Below are 21,627 nucleotides of genomic sequence, written 5' to 3'. Positions count from 1 at the left end.
TCACATCTGTAGCGGCTGCTGTGGTGCAGCTGCAGAGGTGAAAGATACAGCACAGTATCCTTGAGGGACATCACGAGATCCTTCTCCTCCCGGTAAAATCGCACCCCGCTGAGATGGTTTTCCTGCCGGCACCGGCAGCGCAGTGTCAAGGTGTCCCCCTCCAGTTGTGCCCGCGCTGGCACCTGCAGCACCAGTGGGTCTGTGGGACAGGAAGGTCACATCTCACTGATGAGACTGTTCTGAGGTGGGTGCCCATAGCACTGGGGACATGTGGGTGCCCTGGGGTGCTCTGGGGTGCACTGGGATGTCCCTGTGTGCAGGGGACTGGCTCTTGTCACACGAGGGGCGTGAGGCCATCCACGGAATGGAGCCCACCCTTAACGCTCTGGGGCCCCCATGATCATTCAAGGTCTCCCCTCACCATCTAAGACTGTCAAGGGGGAACTGCGCCCAGTGCCTGGTCTGTCACATGTGTAGGTGCCACTCTCGGTGACAGTGAGGTGGTCCTGTCCCTTCTGCCACCAACGCTGAGTGTCCTTGTACCAGATGGTGGCACCGGCAGTCCCTGAGCCCTGGCAGGTCAGTGTCACCCGGTCCCACAGCACCGCTGGCCTCCAGGAGGGTTCCACCAGGAGCTGGGTGGTCTGGGCACCTGCGGGTGACAGGGGACACCAGCCTGCCAGGGCCGTTGCAGGGCTGGGGACAGCGGGGTGGGGACATGGCATCCCCTGAGGACTCACCAGCGAGGCCGAGGGTCTGGGCTGGAAGGGAGAAGGGACAGGGCTCAGAGGGGGTGTCACCATGGGGACAGAGGCACATGGGGTATGGGGTCTGGTGGCTGTCCCCAAAGTGTCCCCGTGGGGACAGATGCTCTTGTGGGACAGTGTGTGGTGGTCCCCAAAAGTCTGGACAGGCAGGGGGACATGTCTGTGTCACAGCCACCCGTGCACCACATCCATGTGGCACAGACACTTTGGGAACAGGGATGCCGAGGCCACCCCGGGTTAAGGCAGACCATGGAGTGTGGACACTCTGGGCACGAGGACACCACGGACACAGCCCATGCTGGCCCAGGTCACCCCCACCAGCTCATGATCCCATCCCCATGATCCCATCCCCATGGCCACATCCTCACGGTTCTTGTCCCTGCATCCCAGTTCCCTCGTCCCTATCCCCGGAGCTGCCTGAGCCCAAAGGTGCCAGTCCCCACATTCCTGTCTCCACATCCCCATCCCCAAATTCCTGCCCCCTCTTCCTGTCCCCAAAGCCACCTTACATCCCCAGACACACCCAGTTCCACTGTGGGTAACATGGACTGGCTCTGCTGGCATTGGGGACCTCAGGGGACCCCACAGACCCCTGTACCCCCTTCCTTCCCGATCCCCAGGGTGTCAGGCCCGTGCCAAGGGCACTCACCCCACAGGAGCAGCGCCACCTTCCCGGCCATCCCGGTGTCCCCAGCCAAGTGCACTGGCTGTCACTCGCTGCTGTGGCCACCGCTCCCCTGGCTGGCGGCTCTTCGGATGAAGGGGAAGGAAGCGAGGTCACATCTCGACCTCATGTGTAGGTGGCCCTTGGTGGGGGCAGGCTGGGGACAGGCTGGGGACACGGGTGGGTGGGAAAAAATGGGTCATGGTGTTCCCAGGAGTTGGGAATTTGGTGGTTTTGGGGAGGCAGGAATGGGGTCACTGGTAAATAGGGTCCTGAGGAGGGGGGATATCCAGCAATGGGGGTGCCATTGGAATGAGCGTCTCCATACCTGGGGGGACTCAGGGATGGGAGTCCCAGGGGAATGTGGGCTCCAAGGATTAGAGTTCATGGGTTGAGAGAATTATGGGTCCTATAAAGATTTCAGGGGATGGAATGAAGGAGAAGATGTTCTTTGGGAATGGGGTGCTGGGCCATGGAGTTGCTAGGGAATGTCAGTGTTGAGATGGGGGCTGCAGAGAGAGTGGGACATAAGGAATGGAGGTCCCATGTTTCTGTTCCCGGGGGAATGGGCGTGCCAGGGATGGGCAGTGGCTGGGTGAGCCCATGGGTTGCAGCTCCTTCCCTGGGTGCTTCAGATTTTGGGGTGACCCAGAGCCAGCACCACCCCCACATGGTGCCGGTGTCCAGGGTGTCAACCCAGAGAGATTCTGAGCCGCTCTGGGTCTGTGTCCCCCATCCTCCAGTGATTTTTCCCTCTCTTTATTCCATTTCCATCATTTTACCCCTCAATTTCACAACCCCCCAGTTTGTGCCTTGATGGTCCTTGGGGGCACCTGGAGCAGGGAACAGGCTGGGGGAAGCCCAGGGTGGGGAAAGCCCAGGCTGGGGGAAGCAGGGGTGAGGGGTCTGCAGGGAGGGCTGGGGAGGCTGTGGGGGATGGGCGAGTGCAGCTTTTACCCCCCAACACTTTCACTTTCTGTCTCCTGCAGAAGAAGGAAAAGGCCATTTGACACCTTTCTCACATGGGGGGGAAGGGTTCTGTCCTTAGGGGGCACATCCAGGGGGCTCCTGTCCTGGGGGGATCCTGTCCCAGGGGGGACACATTCTGGGGAAGAGGGTTCTGTCCTGGAGCTTGGCAGCTTTGGGGGGGTCCAGACTTCTCCATTTTTGCCTGTCCCCTGCTGGATCTGAGCCAGCAAGAGCAGCTGGGGAATGGAACCCTGAGCAGGAAGGAGGCCCCAAACTCCTGCTCCTTGAAGCCAGTGGCCATCCAACGGTGGGGCCCAGCCATGGCCCAGCCCCACTTCACAGGGATGGCCATTGCCCAGCCCTGCTCTGGCCAGCCCCAGGTTGCAGCCAGCACCTGAGGGTACCCATTGCCCCCTTGGCTTTGATTCTGGCAGCTTTAGAGCTGCTGCAGAGGTGAGAATTCTGTGTGGGCGGAAAGGGCCTTCCTGTGGTTTGCTCAGCTCTGCAAGAAGCACACAACCCAAAGGGAGCTCAAGCAGTGTCTCTGTGAGGGCCTTTGATGGTTTTCAGAGCAGGGCTGGCTGGAAATCCTCCCGGCAGGGGCAGCTGTGGGAGAACCAGCCTGGAAATGTAGCAATTGATCATTTGTTCCTCTTTGTAAGGGAGTGAGAGAACCACAAAACTAGTGCAAATTGCACAACAATATGCCAACAACCTTCCTGGGAACCTCCTTCTTGAACAAAATCTGCAGCCTTGAGGAACCTCATGGAAAGAATGCTTGGATTCCGACTTTGTCCACAAAAATAGAGAGAAAAGTGTGGATGTATCGGTCAGTGGCTCTACCCGTGGCCATGGTGGGGCTGTTGGGAGTGACTCTGTGTGGATTCCCAGTGTCCCCAAAGCTGCTCCATCCCTGTCCACCTCACCTGACTGAAAGGCTGAGGGTTTGCAGGAATTGTGGTGTAAAGCCACCAGAGGTGCTGCTGTGCATTCAAAACCTGTCTGGGCTCAGGTGCTGCCTTCCTTCCATTCAGGATCATGGAGAGCAGTCGCTGGTGTTGTGCAGGGTGCGTGCCTGGCCCCGGGACACTGCTACGCTGTCAGTGGGCACTGGGATCCAACCTGCTGCCTTGGCGGCTTCTGCCTGCTGACGGTGGTGGTGCCGGGACCGATTGGTGGCCGTGAATTTGCAAAAGGAGCGATTTCCCCTCCTGCCTCCCGTCCGAGGCCGCCATGGCCCCTGAGGGGATGGAGCTGGACCGGGGCGCCCCCTGCTGGCCGGGAGTGCTCCCTGCAGTGCCCCCTGCTGGCCGCGGTTATAACTGCCACAAAAACCCAACAGCGCTGAGTGGGAGGGAAAGTTCTGGGTTTGTGTTGTTTGCTCTGTTCTGGTTTATAAATTTCCCTGTGAAGAGCTGTTATTCCTTTTCCTACACTTCTGCCTGGTATCCCATAATCTTTGAAATTAAAAACGAGGTTTAGAGATGGGTCTTCTTATTCCAGGAATGTTCCTACTTTCCTTGGCAGATATTTCTCATTTAAATGAGTTGCCAGCTCCTGGGTTCCAGCGTGGATGGGACAGACACCCAAAGAGGAGACACGGTCAGGCACTTGCCCACCTCATGCTCTGCCATTTAAGCCAGTTGGGACACCAAGGGCCCTCTTCCCAGGCGGCACTTCTCGTCACCTGGTCACTCAGGAGCTGGCTTTGGCAGAGCGTCACACTGTCCCCAGTGTGCCACGGCTGACAGACTGATGGACAGACGGGACCCTATCTCACCAAAAGGAAGGCCTGACCCATCCCTGCCACACATAGGTGTTCCAAAATGCCTCCAGACAAGAAACTTTTCCTGTCTCTGACACCCCACCCTTTGCCCTGCCCTGATCCTGCCTGTCCTGGAAAAGGAGGAGGCTCTGGAACCCCCACAGGGACTTTGTGTCATCCTGATGTGGGGAACATGGCAGAGGAGGGGTTTGGGACAGGGGAGAAGAAAATCTAGAGCCACCTGAAGGCTGATTTGGCCATCAGAGCAATGCAGGTCCCGGACAATGCTGGGTTCCTCTGGTGGAGGAAACATGCTGGGGGATATGTTTGGGATTTGTTCCTTATTGGTGGCTTTCCCTGGAAATCGTTCTTTGTGTGACAATTTGGAGTCTGAACCTTGTTGCTGTTGGTTTTATTCGCTCTCATTGCTGTTTCAGGAAATTGTTCTTCTCTCAGCCCTTTGGGATCTTTGTGCCTCCACAGGGAGGGGCAGTTCTTAGTGGCAGCGCACACACGAGTGGGTGCCCATGGGTGGGGACCCCCAGTGCCCCCCAGTTCCCCCCAGTGTCACAGCACATTCCCGTAGATGTCACCGGGTTCCCGGTGGTCACCATGTCACCCATGGTCTCCGTAGCCCCACATAGGTCACATGGGGATCCTGGAGGGCGGTGGCATGGGGGGACACTGCGAGAGACATGGGCTGTGGGATCTGGGTGGGGTGACACTTGTGAGTGATGTGTCCCTCTGTGTGTGTCCCCCCTGTACTCACCCCCTGCCCTCTTGGTGACCACGAAGTGGCTGTACAGCACCTTCCCCTCCTCTGGGGGGGCCGGGTGATCCGGGGGGGTCCTGAGGGAATAAAGGGGATGTGGGGGAGGGAATGGGAGATCTTGGGGGTTGGGGTAAAAGGGGAGAGTGTGGTTTGAGTCCCCCACTCACCTTTCCTGGTTCTTCCTGGCAGCTGCAGAGGAAAGAGGGAAGAGGTGACTTTGGGGTCCCATGGCCCTGACCCCTCTCAGGATTCCTGAACCCCCACTGAACCCTCAATTCCCCTCAGGACCCCCAAGCATTCCTGAACCCCCCAGAATTAATGAACATCCCCAGTACCCTCGACCAACTCAGTTTCAAGAACGCAAAGCCCAGCAGGGGCAGAGACCCCCAGATACCCCCAGGGCTCCTGAAAGAACCCTCAACATTCCTGCAGGACCCTCTAGTGTCTCCCCAAATGCTTCAGGACCCTAAAACATGGTCACAATTCTGGGGCTATGCGTGCTGCCCTATCGTTCCCCAACTCTGTGGGCCTCTACAGCACACTGGGACCCCTGTCCCCACATTGCCAACCACCCACACGGTGCCACCGGTGCCAGGTCACAATGGCACCCACAAGCAGGAGCAGGAACAAAAGTGCCCCACCGACCCCTGCGGCCACTGCAAGAAACAGAGGGGGACACATCAGGATCACCCATTAGCCCAGGAGACCAGCACTCCCTGGTGACTCCCTGTGACCCACCTGTGACCCAGGGCGAGCCAGGTGTCACCTCCAGGGCCAGCTCAGGGCTGAGTGCCTGGAACATGCGGTGCCCGTCCTGTCCCAGCTGGTTGGTGGCCACGCACTGGTAGGTGCCCGAATGTCCAACATCGATGTCCCTGAGCTCCAGGAGGGGACCCTGGACCACCTCCTGCCCATTGTGCAGCCAGGTGAAGGTGACAGGGGCTGAATCCACCTGCACTGAGCAGCACTGGGTCATGTTGTCACCTGCAAGCACCTGGTGTGAGAGGGGACCATGGCTGATGGTGGCATTGGCCACAGGCACTGTGGGGACAGAGACAGGGCTGGCACTGGGCGAGGTGGGATGAGGGTGCCGTGGGTGGGGTCAACCCCTGCCTGAGGGTCCCACTCACCCAGGATGGTGACATTCAGAGGGTCACTCTCGGCCACGCTGTCCCCATCGCTGACCCTGCACCAGTACTGGCCGCTGTCATTGTCCCCAACTTGGCGCAGCTCCAGGTGGGGGCCGGTGCCCAGCAGTGCCCCTGAGCCCTCCCGGTTCCAGGAGAAGGACAGGGGACCTGTCCTCACAGCCACCTCACAGCTCAGCACCAGACTGTCCCCCAGTGTCACCTGTCCCCCGGGAGGCTGCGCTGACAGGGACACCCCTGCGAGTGGGACCCCTGTGGATGGACACAGAAGGGATTGGGGACCCAGGAAGGGTGAGAGACACAGGAGGGAAAGGAAGGGATTGGAGGGAAGCAGAGAGGATCCCAGTGAGCAGAAGGGGACCCTGGGAGGCAGGTTGGGACCTAGGGACATTGGTGAGACCCCATGGAAAGGTACAGAGACCCAGGCAGGGATGGGGAACCACAAGAGAGACTGAGGAGACTCAGGGAATGATTTGGGGTTTATAGATAGGCTGGAGGACCCATGGAAGGAAGGGAGAGCAGAGGGTGGAGCAGGGACCTTGGAAAGGGTGGGGAATCCAGGGAGGGCTGGGGAGGACAAAGAGAGGGATGAAGGATCAGGAGGGGGAACTGGGCAGTCATGGGGGAAACCAAGAGGGACTTGGGAAATTTTGTATGATCCAGGGAGGAGTAAAGGGAGGGATAAAGGATTCAGGCAGTGATAGGAAACCCTTGAAGGATGTTGGGCTTCCCTGTCCCCATCGTTGCACTCACTGTGTACTGTCACTGTCATCGTCTTCGACACGCTCCACTTTGACACCACTTTGCTCACTCGGCCCTCACAGTGGTATTTGCCACTGTGGTGCTGCTGCAGACGGGACAGGGACAGCTCGGTGCCATTGTGGAGCCCCTCTAGGTTCTTCCTCTCATGGGAACTGAGTCCCCTCAAGGGACCGAGAGAGCCCCAGAACTACTGCAAATCCCACAACAATCTGCCCAACAATCTGACCTGGACCCTCCTCCTCCTCCCTGCCTTGCCGTGGATGGACAGTGGCCGCATGCCCCGCACCCACCACAGCTGCTCTCTCACTTCCCTCCAAACTTGGATGGGGAGAGAAAATTGAGCAAAGGGTTCCTGGGTTGAGACAAGGACCAGGAGAGATCACTCATCAAATCCTGTCATGGTAAAATGACACCGAGGTGACCGTGTTGTTCCGCCAGCTCCGGCAGCGCAGTGTCACCGTGTCCAACTCCAGCAGCGTCCGTGCTGGCACCTGCAGCACCAGCCTGTCTAGGGGACAGAGGGGTCCTGTCGTACCTGATGGCACTGAGACCCTCTAATAGGGTGCACCAGGGGTCCCCAATTCCAACAGGGTTCCCCCACAGTGGGATGTTCTGGGATGTCCCCAGGGCAGGGGACAGGCTCTGGAAACACAGGAGGTGACCCATGGAGCGGAACCAACCCAGAGCCCTTGGGGTCCCTGGAGGTGCCAGCCTGGGGACACCTGAAGCCCCCTCACCATCTAAGACTCTCACAGCAGGGCTACGCCTGGTACTGGGTCTGTCAAAGGTGTAGGTGCCACTCTCGGTGACAGTGAGGCGGTCCTGTCCGTCCTGCCACCAACGCTGCCCGTCCTTGTACCAGGTGGTGGCACTGGCGGGCCCTGAGCCCTGGCAGGTCAGTGTCACCCTGTCCCACAGCACTGCCGGCCTCCAGGGGGGCTCCACCAGGAGCTGGGTGGTCTGGGCACCTGTGGATGACAGGGAACACCAACCTGCCAGGGCCAGTGTGGGGCTGGGGACAGCACGGTGGGGCCATGGCATCCCCGAGGACTCACCAGTGAGGGACCTGAGGAGGTTTGAGGAGGGACAGGGAGACCCCATTGAATTAGAAGGAGTGCAGAAATTGGGGGGAGCTTGGAAAGGAAGCCCACAGGGGATGGGGAGTTCAGGGAGGAGACACCTGGAGAGGGAGGGGCTGACAAAAGAAAGGGGACCCAGGGAACCACGGAGGAAATGGTGGGATCTGGGGAACTTGCAGGGATCTCAGAGAGGGGTGGGGGGACCCAGGGAGGGGTGAGAGGACCCAGTGAGGGATGGGGGACACCAGCCAGCAATGGGGGACCTAGGAACATACCGGGGGCAGGGATTGCAGGACACAGAGAAGATGTCTGGGCTGGAAGGGAGAAGGGAAAGGGCTGGGTGGGGGTGGCACTGCAGGGAAAACAGCACAGGGGAAAGGGGTGTGTGGGCTGTCCCAAAATTGTCCCTCTGGGGACAGCAGTTCTTGTGGGAAAGTGTGTCTGGGTGGTCCCCAAAAGATTTGGAGAGGCAGGGGGACATGTCTGTGTCACAGCCACCTGTGCACCACATCCCTGTGCCACAGACACCTTGGGAACAGGGACACTAAGGCCACCCTTGGCTGAGGCAGAACATGGGGACACTGTGGATACCCCAGGAACGAGGACACCACAGACACAGCCCATACTGTCCCGGGTCACCCCCACCAGCTCATGATCCCATCCCCATGATCCCATCCCCATGGCCACATCCTCACTGTTCTTGTCCCCTTCTGTCCCTGCATCCCAGTTCCCTTGTCCCTATCCCCAGAGCTGCCTGAGCCCAAAGGTGCCAGTCCCCACATTCCTGTCCCCACAACCCCATCCCCAAATTCCTGCCCCCTCTTCCTGTCCCCAAAGCCACCCTACATACCCAGTCACACCAAAGTCAGCTGTGGTTTACATGTACTGGCACTGCTGGCATTGGGCACCTCAGGGGACCCCACAGCCCCTCTGTGCCCCCTCCCCTCCCCATCTCTGGGGTGTCAGGCCCGTGCCTGGGGCACTCACCCCACAGGAGCAGCACCACCTTCCCGGCCATCCCGTTGTCCCCAGCCATGTGCACTGGCTGTCACTCGCTGCTGTGGCCACCGCTCCCCTGGCTGGTGGCTCTTCGGATGAAAGGGAAGGAAGCGAGGTCACGTCCGTCCCCATGTGTAGATGGCCCTTGGTGGGGGCAGTGTGGGGACAGGATGGGGCAGGGTGGGGACCTTGTGGGACATGGGGGTGATGGTGGGACATGGTGGGGACATGGTGGGGACAGAATTTGGAGTCTGAGGTGGTGTAGGGAGCCAGGGATGGGTGTCCAGAGCAATGGGGTGTCCAGGGATGGGGTCCCATGGGAATGGGGGTCCCAGTGGATGGATGGACTCAGACTTGGGCATGAAGGTGCCAGAACAATGTGGCTGCCTAGGATTTGAGATCATGGGATGGGGGCCAAGGGATGGGGGTGGCAGGGGTAAGGATAACCCTGTGAGAATGGGGGGTCCTGGGGGAATCAATGTCCCCAAGGGAATGGGGCTCCCAGGGACTGGAATTACCAGGATGGGGTTCTTTGGGGTCGAAGATTGTGAGGAACTGCAGTCCAGGGAAGGGGTCTTAGGGAAGGAGGGACAAAAGGAAATCAGATTCCCATGGTTGGGTTCCCAGAGGAATGTGGGTGTCAGGGATGGGCAGAGGCTGGGTGGGCATGGGGGTCACAGCTCCTTCTCTGGGTGTCACAGATTTTGGGGTGACCCGTGGCCAGGTGATGCCTCCTTGGCATGCTCGTTTCCTGTGCAGGTATCACATGGGGGTCCTGGGTAGCTCTGCTTCTGTGCCCTCCCCTGCCCTTGATTTTTTCTTTCTTTATTTCTGTTTTTTTCCTTATTTTCCTCACTTTTATGCCATGTCTCCTCAACCCCGGTCCCTGGCTCAGCAATCCCAGGAATCACCTGAGCAGGGAAGGGGTTGGAGGGAGCCAGGGGAGGGGGATAATGGGGAGCAAGGATTGCAGTGAAGGGTGGGGAGGCTGTGGGGGATGGAGGTGTTGGGTTGCGCCCCCTCAACACTTTCACTTTCTTTTTCCTAGACAAAAAGGAAGAGGCCGTTTGTGCTGAGAGTCAGAGGGCAAAGGGAGGCAGTGTCTGTCCTGGGAGGGCAGATCCGGGAGGGTCCTGTTCTGTGAGGTCCCTGTTGTGGGGTTGATCTGGGGGAAACCAGTCCAGGGAGCGGCACATCCTGGCATGGGGTGTCCTGTTCCAGGTGTGGCAGTTCCAGAAATGTCCCTGCACATTCCTGGCTGGGTGCCTGTCCCAGGGGTGGCACATTCTGGGGACCCCTGTCAATGCAAAGATGGTGCCCAGCCATGGCCCAGCCCCACTGCACAGGGATGGCCATTGCCCAGCCCTGCTCTGGCCAGCCCCAGGTGGCAGCCAGCACCTGAGGGTCCCCCTGCCCCCTTGGCTTTGATTCTGGCAGCTTTAGAGGTGCTGCAGAGGTGAGAATTCTGTGGGGGAAAAGGCCTGCCTGTGGTTTGGTCAGCCCTGCAAGAAGCACAAAACTACAAAGGGAGTCCAAGCAGTGGGCTCTGCTATGGGAGGGCCTTTGATGTTTTTCAGAGCAGGGCTGGCTGGAAACCCCCCGGGAGGGGCAGCTGTGAGGGAACCAGCCCAGAAATGTAGCAATTGATCATTTGTTCCTCTTTGTAAGGGACAGAGAGAACCACAAAACTACCGCACAATCCACAACATTCTGCTCAACATCCTGACTTGAACCGTCCTTCTTGAACAAAACCTGCAGCCTCATGGAAAGAATGTTTGGGTTCGGGATGTGTCTGCCAGATAAGAGGGAAAAGTGTGGAAATACCAGCAGGGGCTCTGCCCACAGCTGTGCTGGGGCTGTGGTGAGTAACCCTGTCTGGATTCCAGGTGTCCCCAAAGCTGCTCAATCCCCGTCCTCCTCACCTGAGTGAAAGGCTGAGGCTTTGCAGGAATTGTGGTGTAAATTCAGCCGAGGTGCTGCTGTGGACCCAAAACCTGCCTGGGGTCAGGTGCTGCCTTCCTTCCCTTCGGGATCATGGAGAGCAGTCGCGGGTGTTGCACAGCGCGTGTGCCTGACCTCAGGACACTGCTACGCTGCCAGTGGGCACTGGGATCCAACCTGCTTCCTTGGCAGCTTCTGCCCACTGCCGGTGGTGGTGCCAGGAGCGATTGGTGCCCGTGAGTTTGCAAAAGGAGCGATTTCCCCTCCTCCCTCTCGTCTGAGGCCGCCATGGCCCCTGAGGGGATGGAGCTGGACCGGGGCGCCCCCTGCTGGGCGGGAGTGCTCCCTGCAGCGCCCCCTGCTGGCCGCGGTTATAACTGCCACAAAAACCAACAGCGCTGAGTGGGAGGGAAAGTATTGGGTTTGTGTTGTTTGTTCTGTTGTGGTTTATAAATTTCCCAGTAAAAAGCTGTTATTCATTCTCCAACACTTTGGTATCCCCATAATCTCGGAAATTAAAAGAAGTTTAGAGATGGGTCGTCTTTCCATTCCAGGAACATTCTCAGTTTCCTTGCAAATATTTCTCATGTGAATGAGTTGCCAATTCCTGGTTTCCAGCGTGGATGCGACAGACACCCCAAGAAGGGACGGGATCAGGGATTTGGGCACCTCATGCTCTGTCTTTTAAGCCAGTTGGGGCACCAAGGGCCCTCTCCTCAGATGGCACTTCTGGTCACCCGACCACTCCGGAGCTGGCTTTGGCAGAGCATCACACTGTCCCCAGTGTGCCACAGGTGACAGACTGATAGAAAGATGGAGCCCTGTCTCAACAAAAGCAAGGCCTGACCCACCCCTGACACACATAGGTGTTCCAAAATGTCTTCAGACATGGAACTTTTCCTGTTTCTGACACCTCACCATGTACCATGGCCTGAACCCAATTGCCCTGGCAAAGGGGGAGGCTCTGGAACCCCCACAGGGCCTTTGTGACATCCTGGTGTGGGGAACACAGCAGAGGAGGGGTTTACGACAGGGGACAAGAAAATCCAGAGCCTCTTGAAGGGTGCTGTGGCCATCAGAGCAAGGAAGGTCCAGAGCCCTGTCAGGTTCTTCTGGTGGAGGAAATGTGCTTGGGGTTTGTCCCTTTTTGGGTGCTTTCCCTGGAAATCATTCCTTGTGTGATCATTTGGCATCTGAACCTTGTTGCTGTTGCTGTTGGTTTTATTCTCTCTTATTGCTATTTCAGGAAATTGTTCCTTCAACCCTTTGGGATCCTTGTGCCCCCACAGGGAGGCAGCGGGGCAGTTTTTCGTGGCAGCACACACACGAGTGTGTGCCCATGGGTGGGTACCCCCAAGTTTCCCCCAGTGTCACAGCACATTCCCATAGATGTCACCGGGTTCCCGTGGTCGCCACTGGGGTCCCTGCAGCTCTGCGTAGGTCACTTGGGGATCCTGGAGGGTGGTGGCACGGGGGGACGCTGCGAGAGACACGGGCTGTGGGATCTGGGTGGGGTGACACTCGTGGGTGATGTGTCCCTCTGCGTGTGTCCCTGCTGCACTCACCCCCTGCCCTCTTGGTGACCACGACGTGGGTGTACAGCACCTCCCCCTCATCTAGGGGGGCCAGGGGATCCGGGGAGGTCCTGAGGGAATAAAAGGGATGTGGGGGAGGGGATGGGAGGTCTTGGGGGTTAGGGTAAAACAGGAGAATGTGTTTTTATCCCCCCACTCACCTTTCCTGCTTCTTCCTGGTGGCTGCAATGGAAGCAGGGGAGGACTGATTGTGGGGTCCCAGACCCCTGACCCCTCTCAGGATTCCTGGACCCCTTCAAGACCTCCCAGTATCCCTGAAGCCCCCCAAAATCCATGAGCCTCCCCAGTGTCCCCAAACAACTCATACTCAAGAACCCAAATCCCAGGAGGAACAGAGACTTCCCCAAAAACCCCCAGGGCCTTAAAAAGAACCCCCAGCATCCCTGCAGGACCATTCAGCACCTCCCCAAACCCTACAGGAACCCTAGCCAAAGTCACAATTGTGGTGCTGTGGGTATTTCCCTGTGGTTTCTCCAATTCTGTGGGCCTCCACAGCTCCCTGGAACCCCCATGCCCCCATTGTCACCCACCCACACAGTGCCACCGGTGCCAGGTCACAATGACACCCACGAGCAGGAGCAGGAACAAAAGGGCCCCACCGACCCCTGTGGCCACTGCAAGAAACAGAGGGGGACACATCAGGGTCACCCATCACCCCATTGGTCCTGCACTGCCTGGTGGCCTCACCTGTGTCACCCCACCTGTGACCCAGTGTGAGCCAGGTGTCACCTCCAGGGCCAGCTCAGGGCTGAGTGCCCGGAACACGCGGTGCCCGTCCTCTCCCAGCTGGTTGGTGGCCATGCACTGGTAGGTGCCTGAATGTTCCACATCGATGTCCCTGAGCTCCAGGAGGGGACCCTGGGCAACATGCTGCCCATTGTGCAGCCAGGTGAAGGTGACAGGGGCTGAGCCCACCTGCACTGAGCAGCGCAGTGTCACGTTGTCACCCGCATGCACCTGGTGTGGCAGCGGGCCGGGAGTGATGGTGGCATTGGCCACGGGCACTGCGGGGACAGAGACAGGGCTGGCACCTGGTGAGATGGAATGGGGGTGCTGTGGGTGGGGTCACCCCCAGCCCGAGGGTCCTGCTCACCCAGGACGGTGACATTCAGGGGGTCACTCTCGGCCACGCTGTTCCCATCACTGACCCGGCACCGGTACTGGCCGCTGTCATTGTCCCCAACGTGGCGCAGCTCCAGGCGGGGGCCGGTGCCCAGCAGTGCCCCCGAGCCCTCCCGGTGCCAGGAGAAGGACAGGGAACCTGTCCCTATGGCCACTGCACAGCTCAGCACCAGGCTCTCCCCGAGTGCCCCCTGTCCCCCAGGGGGCTGCACTGACAGGGACACCCCCGAGGGCGGGACCCCTGCGGGAGAGTGGGACACCAGGGGACAGTGAGGGACCCGGGGGGGTGTCAAGGAGGGGCAGGGGAATTCCAGTGAGGGAGAGGGGGTGCAGAGATTGGGGGAGGGGGTCTTAGAAAGGAACCCCAAGGGATGATAAGGGGGTCAGGGAGGGAACACCTGGAGAGGGAGGTGGGAAACACCAGTAAGGGTACGGGGACCATGGCAGGGGATGGTGAGATCTGGGCAATGTGCAGAGGCCTCAGAGAGGGGTGGAGGGGCCCAGGGATGAGGGAGAGGACCCAACGAAGGATGGAGGGAAACACAAGCCAGGAATGGGGGGACCTTAGGAGCAACCCGGGGCAGGGATGGCAGGACACAGAAAATGCACCAGGGAAGGATGAGGGTACCCATGTACGGACTGGGGGTCCCAGGGAGAGACCCGAGAAAGGATGGGGGGGGTCAGGGACGGATCTGGAAAAGGTTGGGTGCCCCAGAGCAGGCGTCAGGGAGAGCTGGGGGGGTGCCATGCAGTGTGGGGGCCCGAGGCATCTGTGGGAGCACCCCGTGCCCATTCCTGCACTCACTGCACACCGTGACAAGGAGCCGGTTGCTGTTCTTCTGCACTGACCCCTCCTGGGAGTGCACCTCGCAGCCATAATGCCCTGAGTGGGAGACCCTCACAGCGGGCACGAGCAGCTGCGGGGACCCCTGCGGGCCCCCCATCACCTGCCCATCCTGGTAGAACATGTGCAGGAGGGGGGCTCGAGGCCGCAAGGGGGCTGGGGGTGCTGAGGCTGCTGAGATTCAGGGGAGACCCCTCAGTGAGCTCGCAGGGACCCTCCAGCATTGGGACCGAGAAGAGCTCTGGGAAGGAGAGGAGAGGTGAGGACTGTGAGTCTGAGTGCACTGGGAAGTGGCTTTGGGTTTGTCAAGATATTGGAGTTCCAGCCGTGTGGGTGCTCACCATGCACTGTCACTGTCACTGGTGCTGACCGTGACTGCCAGAACCCCACCAAGCCCTCACATCTGTAGCGGCCGCTGTGGTGCAGCTGCAGAGGTGAAAGGGACAGCTTGGTCCCCTTGAGGGACCCCCTGATTTCCTTCTCCTCCCGGTAAAATCGCACCCTGGTGAGATGCTTGTCCTGCCGGCACCGGCAGCGCAGTGTCAAGGTGTCCCCCTCCAGCAGTGCCCGCGCTGGCACCTGCAGCACCAGTGGGTCTGTGGGACAGGAAGGTCACATCTCACTATGAGACTCTTCTGAGGTGGGTGCCCATAGCACCGGGGACATGTGGGTGCTCTGGGGTGCTCTGGGGTGCACTGGGATGTCCCTGTGTGCAGGGCACAGGCTCTTGTCACACGAGGGGTGTGACGCCACCTAGGGAATGGAGCCCACCCTTAATGCTCTGGGGCCCCCATGATCATTAAAGGTCTCCCCTCACCATTTAAGACTGTCACGGGGGGGCTGCGCCCAGTGCCGCGTCTGTCACATGTGTAGGTGCCACTCTCGGTGACAGTGAGGCGGTCCTGTCCCTCCTGCCACCAACGCTGCCGGTCCTTGTACCAGGTGGTGGCACCGGCAGTTCCTGAGCCCTGGCAGGTCAATGTCACCCGGTCCCACACCACTGCTGGCCTCCAGGGGGGCTCCACCAGCAGCTGGGTGGTCTGGGCACCTGTGGGTGACAGGGGACACCAGCCTGCCAGGGCCAGTATGGGGCTGGGGACAGCGAGGTGGTGACATGGCATCCCCTGAGGACTCACCAGCAAGGCTGAGGGTCTGGGCTGGAAGGGAGAAGGGACAGGGCTCAGTGGGGGTGTCACCATGGGGACAGAGGCACATGGGGTACAGGGTGTGGTGGCTTTCCCTGAGGTGTCCCCCGTGGGGACAGATGCTCTTGTGGGAAGTGTGTGGGTGGTCCCCAAAAGTCTGGACAGGCAGGGGGACATGTCTGTGTCACAGCCACCCGTGTACCACATCCATGTGGCACAGACACTTTGGGAACAGGGATGCCGAGGCCACCCCGGGTTGAGGCAGAGCATGGGGACAATGTGGACACTCTGGGCATGAGGACACCACAGACACAGCCCATGCTGGCCCAGGTCACCCCCACCTGCTCATGATCCCATCCCCGTGATCCCATCCCCATGTCCACATCCTCACCGTTCTTGTCCCTGCATCCCAGTTCCCTTGTCCCTGTCCCCAGAGCTGCCTGAGCCCAAAGGTTCCAGTCCCCACATTCCTGTCCTCACATCCCCATCCCCAAATTCCTGCCCCCTCTTCCTGTCCCCAAAGCCACCCTACATCCCCAGACACACCCAGTTCCACTGTGGGTAACATGGACTGGCTCTGCTGGCATTGGGGACCTCAGGGGACCCCACAGACCCCTGTACCCCCTTCCTTCCCTAACCCCAGGGTGTCAGGCCCGTGCCCAAGGGCACTCACCCCACAGGAGCAGCGCCACCTTCCCGGCCATCCCGGTGTCCCCAGCCATGTGCACTGGCTGTCACTCGCTGCTGTGGCCACCGCTCCCCTGGCTGGCGGCTCTTCGGATGAAGGGGAAGGAAGCGAGGTCGCGTCTCGACCTCATGTGTAGGTGGGCCTTGGTGGGGGCAGGGTGGGGACAGTCTGGGGACAGGCTGGGGACACGGGTGGGTGGGACAAAATGGGTCATGGTGTTCCCAGGAGTTGGGAACTCGGTGGTTTTGGGGAGGCAGGAATGGGGTCACTGGTAAATAGGGTCCTGAGGAGGGGGGATATCCGGCAATGGGGGTGCCATTGGAATGGGCGTCTCCATACCTGGGGGGACTCAGGGATGGGAGTCCCAGGGGAATATGGGCTCCAAGGATTTGACTTCATGGGATGGTAGATTCGTGGGTCCTAGGAAGATTTCAGGGAATGGATGAAGGAGAAGGGGTTCTTTGGGAATGGGGTGCTGGGCCATGGAGATGGTAGGGAATGTCAGTGTTGGGATGGGGGCTGCAGAGAGAGTGGCACATAAGGAATGGAGGTCCCATGTTTCTGTTCCCGGGGGAATGGGGGTGCCAGGGATGGGCAGTGGCTGCGTGAGCCCATGGGTTGCAGCTCCTTCCCTGGGTGCTTCAGATTTTGGGGTGACCCAGAGCCAGCACCACCCCCACATGGTGCCGGTGTCCAGGGTGTCACCCCAGACAGATTCTGAGCTGCTCTGGGTCTGTTTCCCCCAGCCTCCAGTGATTTTTCCCTCTCTTTATTCCATTTCCATCATTTTACCCCTCAATTTCACAACTCCCCAGTTTGTGCCTTGATGGTCCTTGGGGGCACCTGGAGCAGGAATCAGGCTGTGGGAAGCCCAGGGTGGGGGAAGGCCAGGGTGGGGGAAGCAGGGGTGAGGGGTTTGCAGGGAGGGCTGGGGGGGCTGTGGGGGGTGGGGGAGTGGAGCTTTTACCCCCCAACACTTTCACTTTGTCTCCTGCAGAAGAAGGAAAAGGCCATTTGACACCTTTCTCACATGGGGGGAAGGGTTCTGTCCTTAGGGGGCACATCCAGGTGGCTCCTGTCCTGGGGGGATCCTGTCCCAGGGGGGACACATGCTGGGGAAGAGGGTTCTGTCCTGGAGCTTGGCAGCTTCAGAGGGGTCCAGACTTCTCCATTCTTGCTCGTCCCCTGCTGGATCTGAGCTAGCAAGAGCAGCTGGGGAATGGAGCCCTGAGCAGGAAGGAGGCCCCAAACTCCTGCTCCTTGAAGCCAGTGGCCATCCAAGGGTGGGGCCCAGCCATGGCACAGCCCCACTGCACAGGGATGGCCATTGCCCAGCCCTGCTCTGGCTAGCCCTAGGGGGCAGCCAGCACCTGAGGGTCCCCATTGTCCCCTTGGCTTTGATTCTGGCAGCTTTAGAGCTCCTGCAGAGGTGAGAATTCTGTGTGGGCGGAAAGGGCCTTCCTGTGGTTTGCTCAGCTCTGCAAGAAGCACACAACCCAAAGGGAGCTCAAGCAGTGTCTCTGTGAAGGCCTTTGATGGTTTTCAGAGCAGGGCTGGCTGGAAACCCTCCCGGCAGGGGCAGCTGTGGGAGAACCAGCCTGGAAATGCAGGTTTGATCCTTTGTTCCTCTTTGTAAGGGAGTGAGAGAACCACAAAACTACTGCAAATCGCACAACAATATGCAAACAACCTTCCTGGGAACCTCCTTCTTGAACAAAATCTGCAGCCTTGAGGAACCTCATGGAAAGAATGCTTGGATTCCGACTTTGTCCACAAAATTAGAAAAGTGTTGAAGGATTGGTCAGCACCTCTACCGGTGGCCGTGGTGGGGCTGTGGGGAGTGACCCTGTGTGGATTCCAGGTGTCCCCAAAGCTGCTCCATCCCTGCCCTCCTCACCTGACTGAAAGCCTGAGGGCTTGCAGGAATTGTGGTGTAAAGCCATCACAGGTGCTGCTGTGCACTCAAAACCTGCCTGGGGTCAGGTGCTGCCTTCCTTCCATTGGGGATCATGGAGAGCAGTCGCAGGTGTTGTGCAGGGCATGTGCCTGGCCCCGGGACAGTGCTACGCTGCCAGTGGGCACTGGGATCCAACCTGCTGCCTTGGCGGCTTCTGCCCGCTGCCCGTGGTGGTGCCGGGAGTGATTGGTGCCCGTGAGTTTAAAAAAGGAGCGATTTCCCCTCCTCCCTCCTGTCCGAGGCCGCCATGGCCCCTGAGGGGATGGAGCTGGACCGGGGCGCCCCCTGCTGGCCGGGAGTGCTCTCTGCAGCGCCCCCTGCTGGCCGCGGTTATAACTGCCACAAAAACCAACAGCGCTGAGCGGGAGGGAAAGTTCTGGGTTTGTGTTGTTTGTTCTGATCTGCTTTGTAAATTTCCCACTACAGAGCTGATATTCCTTTTCCTACACTTTTGCCTGATATCCCCAAAATCTTGGAAATTAAAAAGGAGGTGTAGGGATGGGTCTTCTTATTCCAGGAAGGTTCCTACTTTCCTTGGCAGATATTTCTCATTTAAATGAGGTGCCAACTCCTGGGTTCCAGCGTGGATGGGACAGACACCCGAAGAGGAGACATGGTCAGGCACTTTCCCACCTCATGCTCTGCCTTTTAAGCCAGCTGGGACACCAAGGGCCCTATTCTCAGGCGGCACGTCTGGTCACTCGGCCACTCAGGAGCTGGCTTTGGCAAAGCGTCACACTGTCCCCAGTGTGCCACGGCTGACAGACTGATGGACAGATGGAGCCCTGTCTCACCAAAAGCAAGGCCTGACCCATCCCTGCCACACACAGGTGTTCCAAAATGTCTTCAGACATGAAACTTTTCCTGTCTCTGACACCCCACCCTGTGCCCTGCACTGATCCTGCCTGTCCTGTAAAAGGGGGAGGCTTTGGAACCCCCTCAGGGCCTTTGTGTCATCCTGATGTGGGGAACACGGCAGAGGAGGGGTTTGGGACAGGGGAGAAGAAAATCTAGAGCCTCCTGAAGGCTGATTTGGCCATCAGAGCAATGCAGGTCCAGGACAATGCTGGGTTTCCTCTGGAGGAAACGTGGTGGGGGAAATTTCTGGGAAATCCCAGTTCCTTATTGGTGGCTTTCCCTGGAAATCCTTCTTTGTGTGATCATTTGGACTCTGAACCTTGTTGTCTGTTTCAGTTGGTTTTATTCGCTCTCATTGCTGTTTTAGGAAATTGTTCTCTGAGCACTTTGGGATTTTTTGCCTCCACAGGGAGGCAGAGGGGCAGTTTTTAGTGGCAGCACACACACGAGAGGGTGCCCATGGGTGGGGACCCCCAGTGCCCCCCAGTTCCCCCCAGTGTCACAGCACATTCCCATAGATGTCACCGGGTTCCCGTGGTCACCCCTGGGTTCCCCTCAGCTCCGCGTAGGTCACCTGGAGATCCTGTAGGGTGATGGCACGGGGGGACGCTGCAAGAGACACAGGCTGTGGGATCTGGGTGGGGTGACACTGGTGGGTGACGTGTCCCTCTGCGTGTGCCCCCCCCCGTACTCACCCCCTGGCCTCTTGGTGACCACGATGTGGGTGTACAGCAGCTCCCCCTCCTCTGGGGCGGCTGGGAGATCCGGGGGCGCTGAGGGAATAAAGGGGATGTGGGGGAGGGGATGTGAGGTCTTGGGGATTGGGGTAAAATGGGAGAGTGTGGTTTGAGCCCCCACTTACCTTTCCTGGTTCTTCCTGGCAGCTGCAGAGGAAAGAGGGAAGAGGTGACTGTGGGGTCCCCAGGGCCCTGACCCATCTCAGAATTCCTGAACCCCCACTGGACCCTCAATTCCCCTCAGGACCCCCAAGCATCCCTGAAGCCCCACAGAATAATTGAACATCCCCAGTGCCCTCGACCAACTCAGTCTCAAGAGCGCAAAGCCCAGCAGCTACAGAGACCCCCAGATACCCCCAGGACTCCTGAAAGAACCCTCAACATTCCTGCAGGACCCTCTAGTGTCTCCCCCAATGCTTCAGGACCCTAAAACATGGTCACAATTCTGGGGCTGTGGGTGCTGCCCTATTGCTCCCCAACTCTGTGGGCCTCTACAGCTCCCTGGGAGCCCTGTCCCCCCATTGTCACCCACCCACACGATGCCACCGGTGCCAGGTCACAATGACACCCACAAGGAGGAGCAGGAAGAAAAGGGCTCCACCAACACCTGCTGCCACTGCAAGAAACAGAGGGGGACACATCAGGATCACCCATTAGCCCAGGAGACCGGCACTCCCTGGTGACCCATGTGACCCCACCTGTGACCCAGGGTGAGCCACGTGTCACCTCCAGGGCGAGCTCAGGGCTGAGTGCCTGGAACATGCAGTGCCCATCCTGTCTCAGCTGGTTGGTGGCCACGCACTGGTACGTGCACAAATGTCCCACATGGATGTCCCTGAGCTCCAGGAGGGGACCCCAGGCCACCTCCTGCCCATTGTGCAGCCAGGTGAAGGTGACAGGGGCTGAGCCCACCTGCACTGAGCACGACAGTGTCGCGTTGTCACCTGAACACACCTGGTGTGGCAGCGGGCCGGGAGTGATGGTGGCATTGGCCACGGGCACTGTGGGGACAGAGACTGGGCTGGCACCTGGTGAGTAGGAATTGGGGTACTGTGGGTGGGGTCATCCCCAGCCAGAGGGTCCTGCTCACCCAGGACGGTGACATTCAGGGGGTCACTCTCAGCCACGCTGTTCCCGTCACTGACCCGGCACCGGTACTGGCCGCTGTCATTGTCCCCAACGTGGTGCAGCTCCAGGTGGGGGCTGGTACCCAGCAGTGCCCCTGAGCCCTCCCGGTGCCAGGAGAAGGACAGGGGACCTGTCCCTACGGCCACCTCACAGCTCAGGACCAGGCTGTCCCGAGTGCCACCTGTCCCCCAGGTGGCTGCACTGACAGGGACATCCCCGAGAGTGGGACCCCTGTGGATGGCCACAGAAGGGATTGGGGACTCAGGAAGGGTGGGAGACACAGGAGGGGAAAGAGGGGATTAGAAGGGAACAGACAGGATCCCAGTTAGCAGAAGGGGACCCTGGGAGGCAGGTTGGGACCTAGGGATATTGGTGAGACCCCATGGAAAGGTACAGAGACCCAGGCAGGGATGGGGAACCACAAGAGAGACTGAGGAGTCTCAGGGAATGATTTGGGGTTTATAGATAGGCTGGAGGACCCATGGAAGGAAGGGAGAGCAGAGGGTGGAGCAGAGACCTTGGGAAGGGTGGGGAATCCAGGGAGGAATGGGAAGGACAAAGAGAGGGATGAGGGATCAGGAGGGGGAACTGGGCAGTCATGGGGGAAACCAAGAGGGACGTGGGAAATTTTGTATGACCCAGGGAGGAGTAAAGGGAGGGATGAAGGATTCAGGCAGGGATAGGAAA

General features: G+C 59.3%; 1 protein-coding gene across 1 annotated transcript in view; it reads right to left on the bottom strand.

Moving 5' to 3' along the window:
* The window catches only part of LOC134429365 (Fc receptor-like protein 3), a gene marked incomplete at its 5' end in the record, with an annotated part of 61,857 nt that extends 45,526 nt beyond the window's left edge, over positions 1-16,331 (bottom strand). The window contains 4 exon segments of the mRNA XM_063176511.1: positions 14,769-15,023; positions 15,245-15,475; positions 15,564-15,584; positions 16,265-16,331. Coding sequence (XP_063032581.1) covers positions 14,769-15,023; positions 15,245-15,475; positions 15,564-15,584; positions 16,265-16,331 — 574 coding nt within the window.
* Positions 16,332-21,627: the final 5,296 nt, after the last annotated feature.

This window comes from Melospiza melodia, chromosome 25 (genome assembly GCF_035770615.1).
Source record: "Melospiza melodia melodia isolate bMelMel2 chromosome 25, bMelMel2.pri, whole genome shotgun sequence".
Classification (NCBI taxonomy): domain Eukaryota; kingdom Metazoa; phylum Chordata; class Aves; order Passeriformes; family Passerellidae; genus Melospiza; species Melospiza melodia.
The sequence above is the reverse complement of the archived record's forward strand: the minus strand, read 5'-3'. Positions and strand labels throughout refer to the sequence as shown.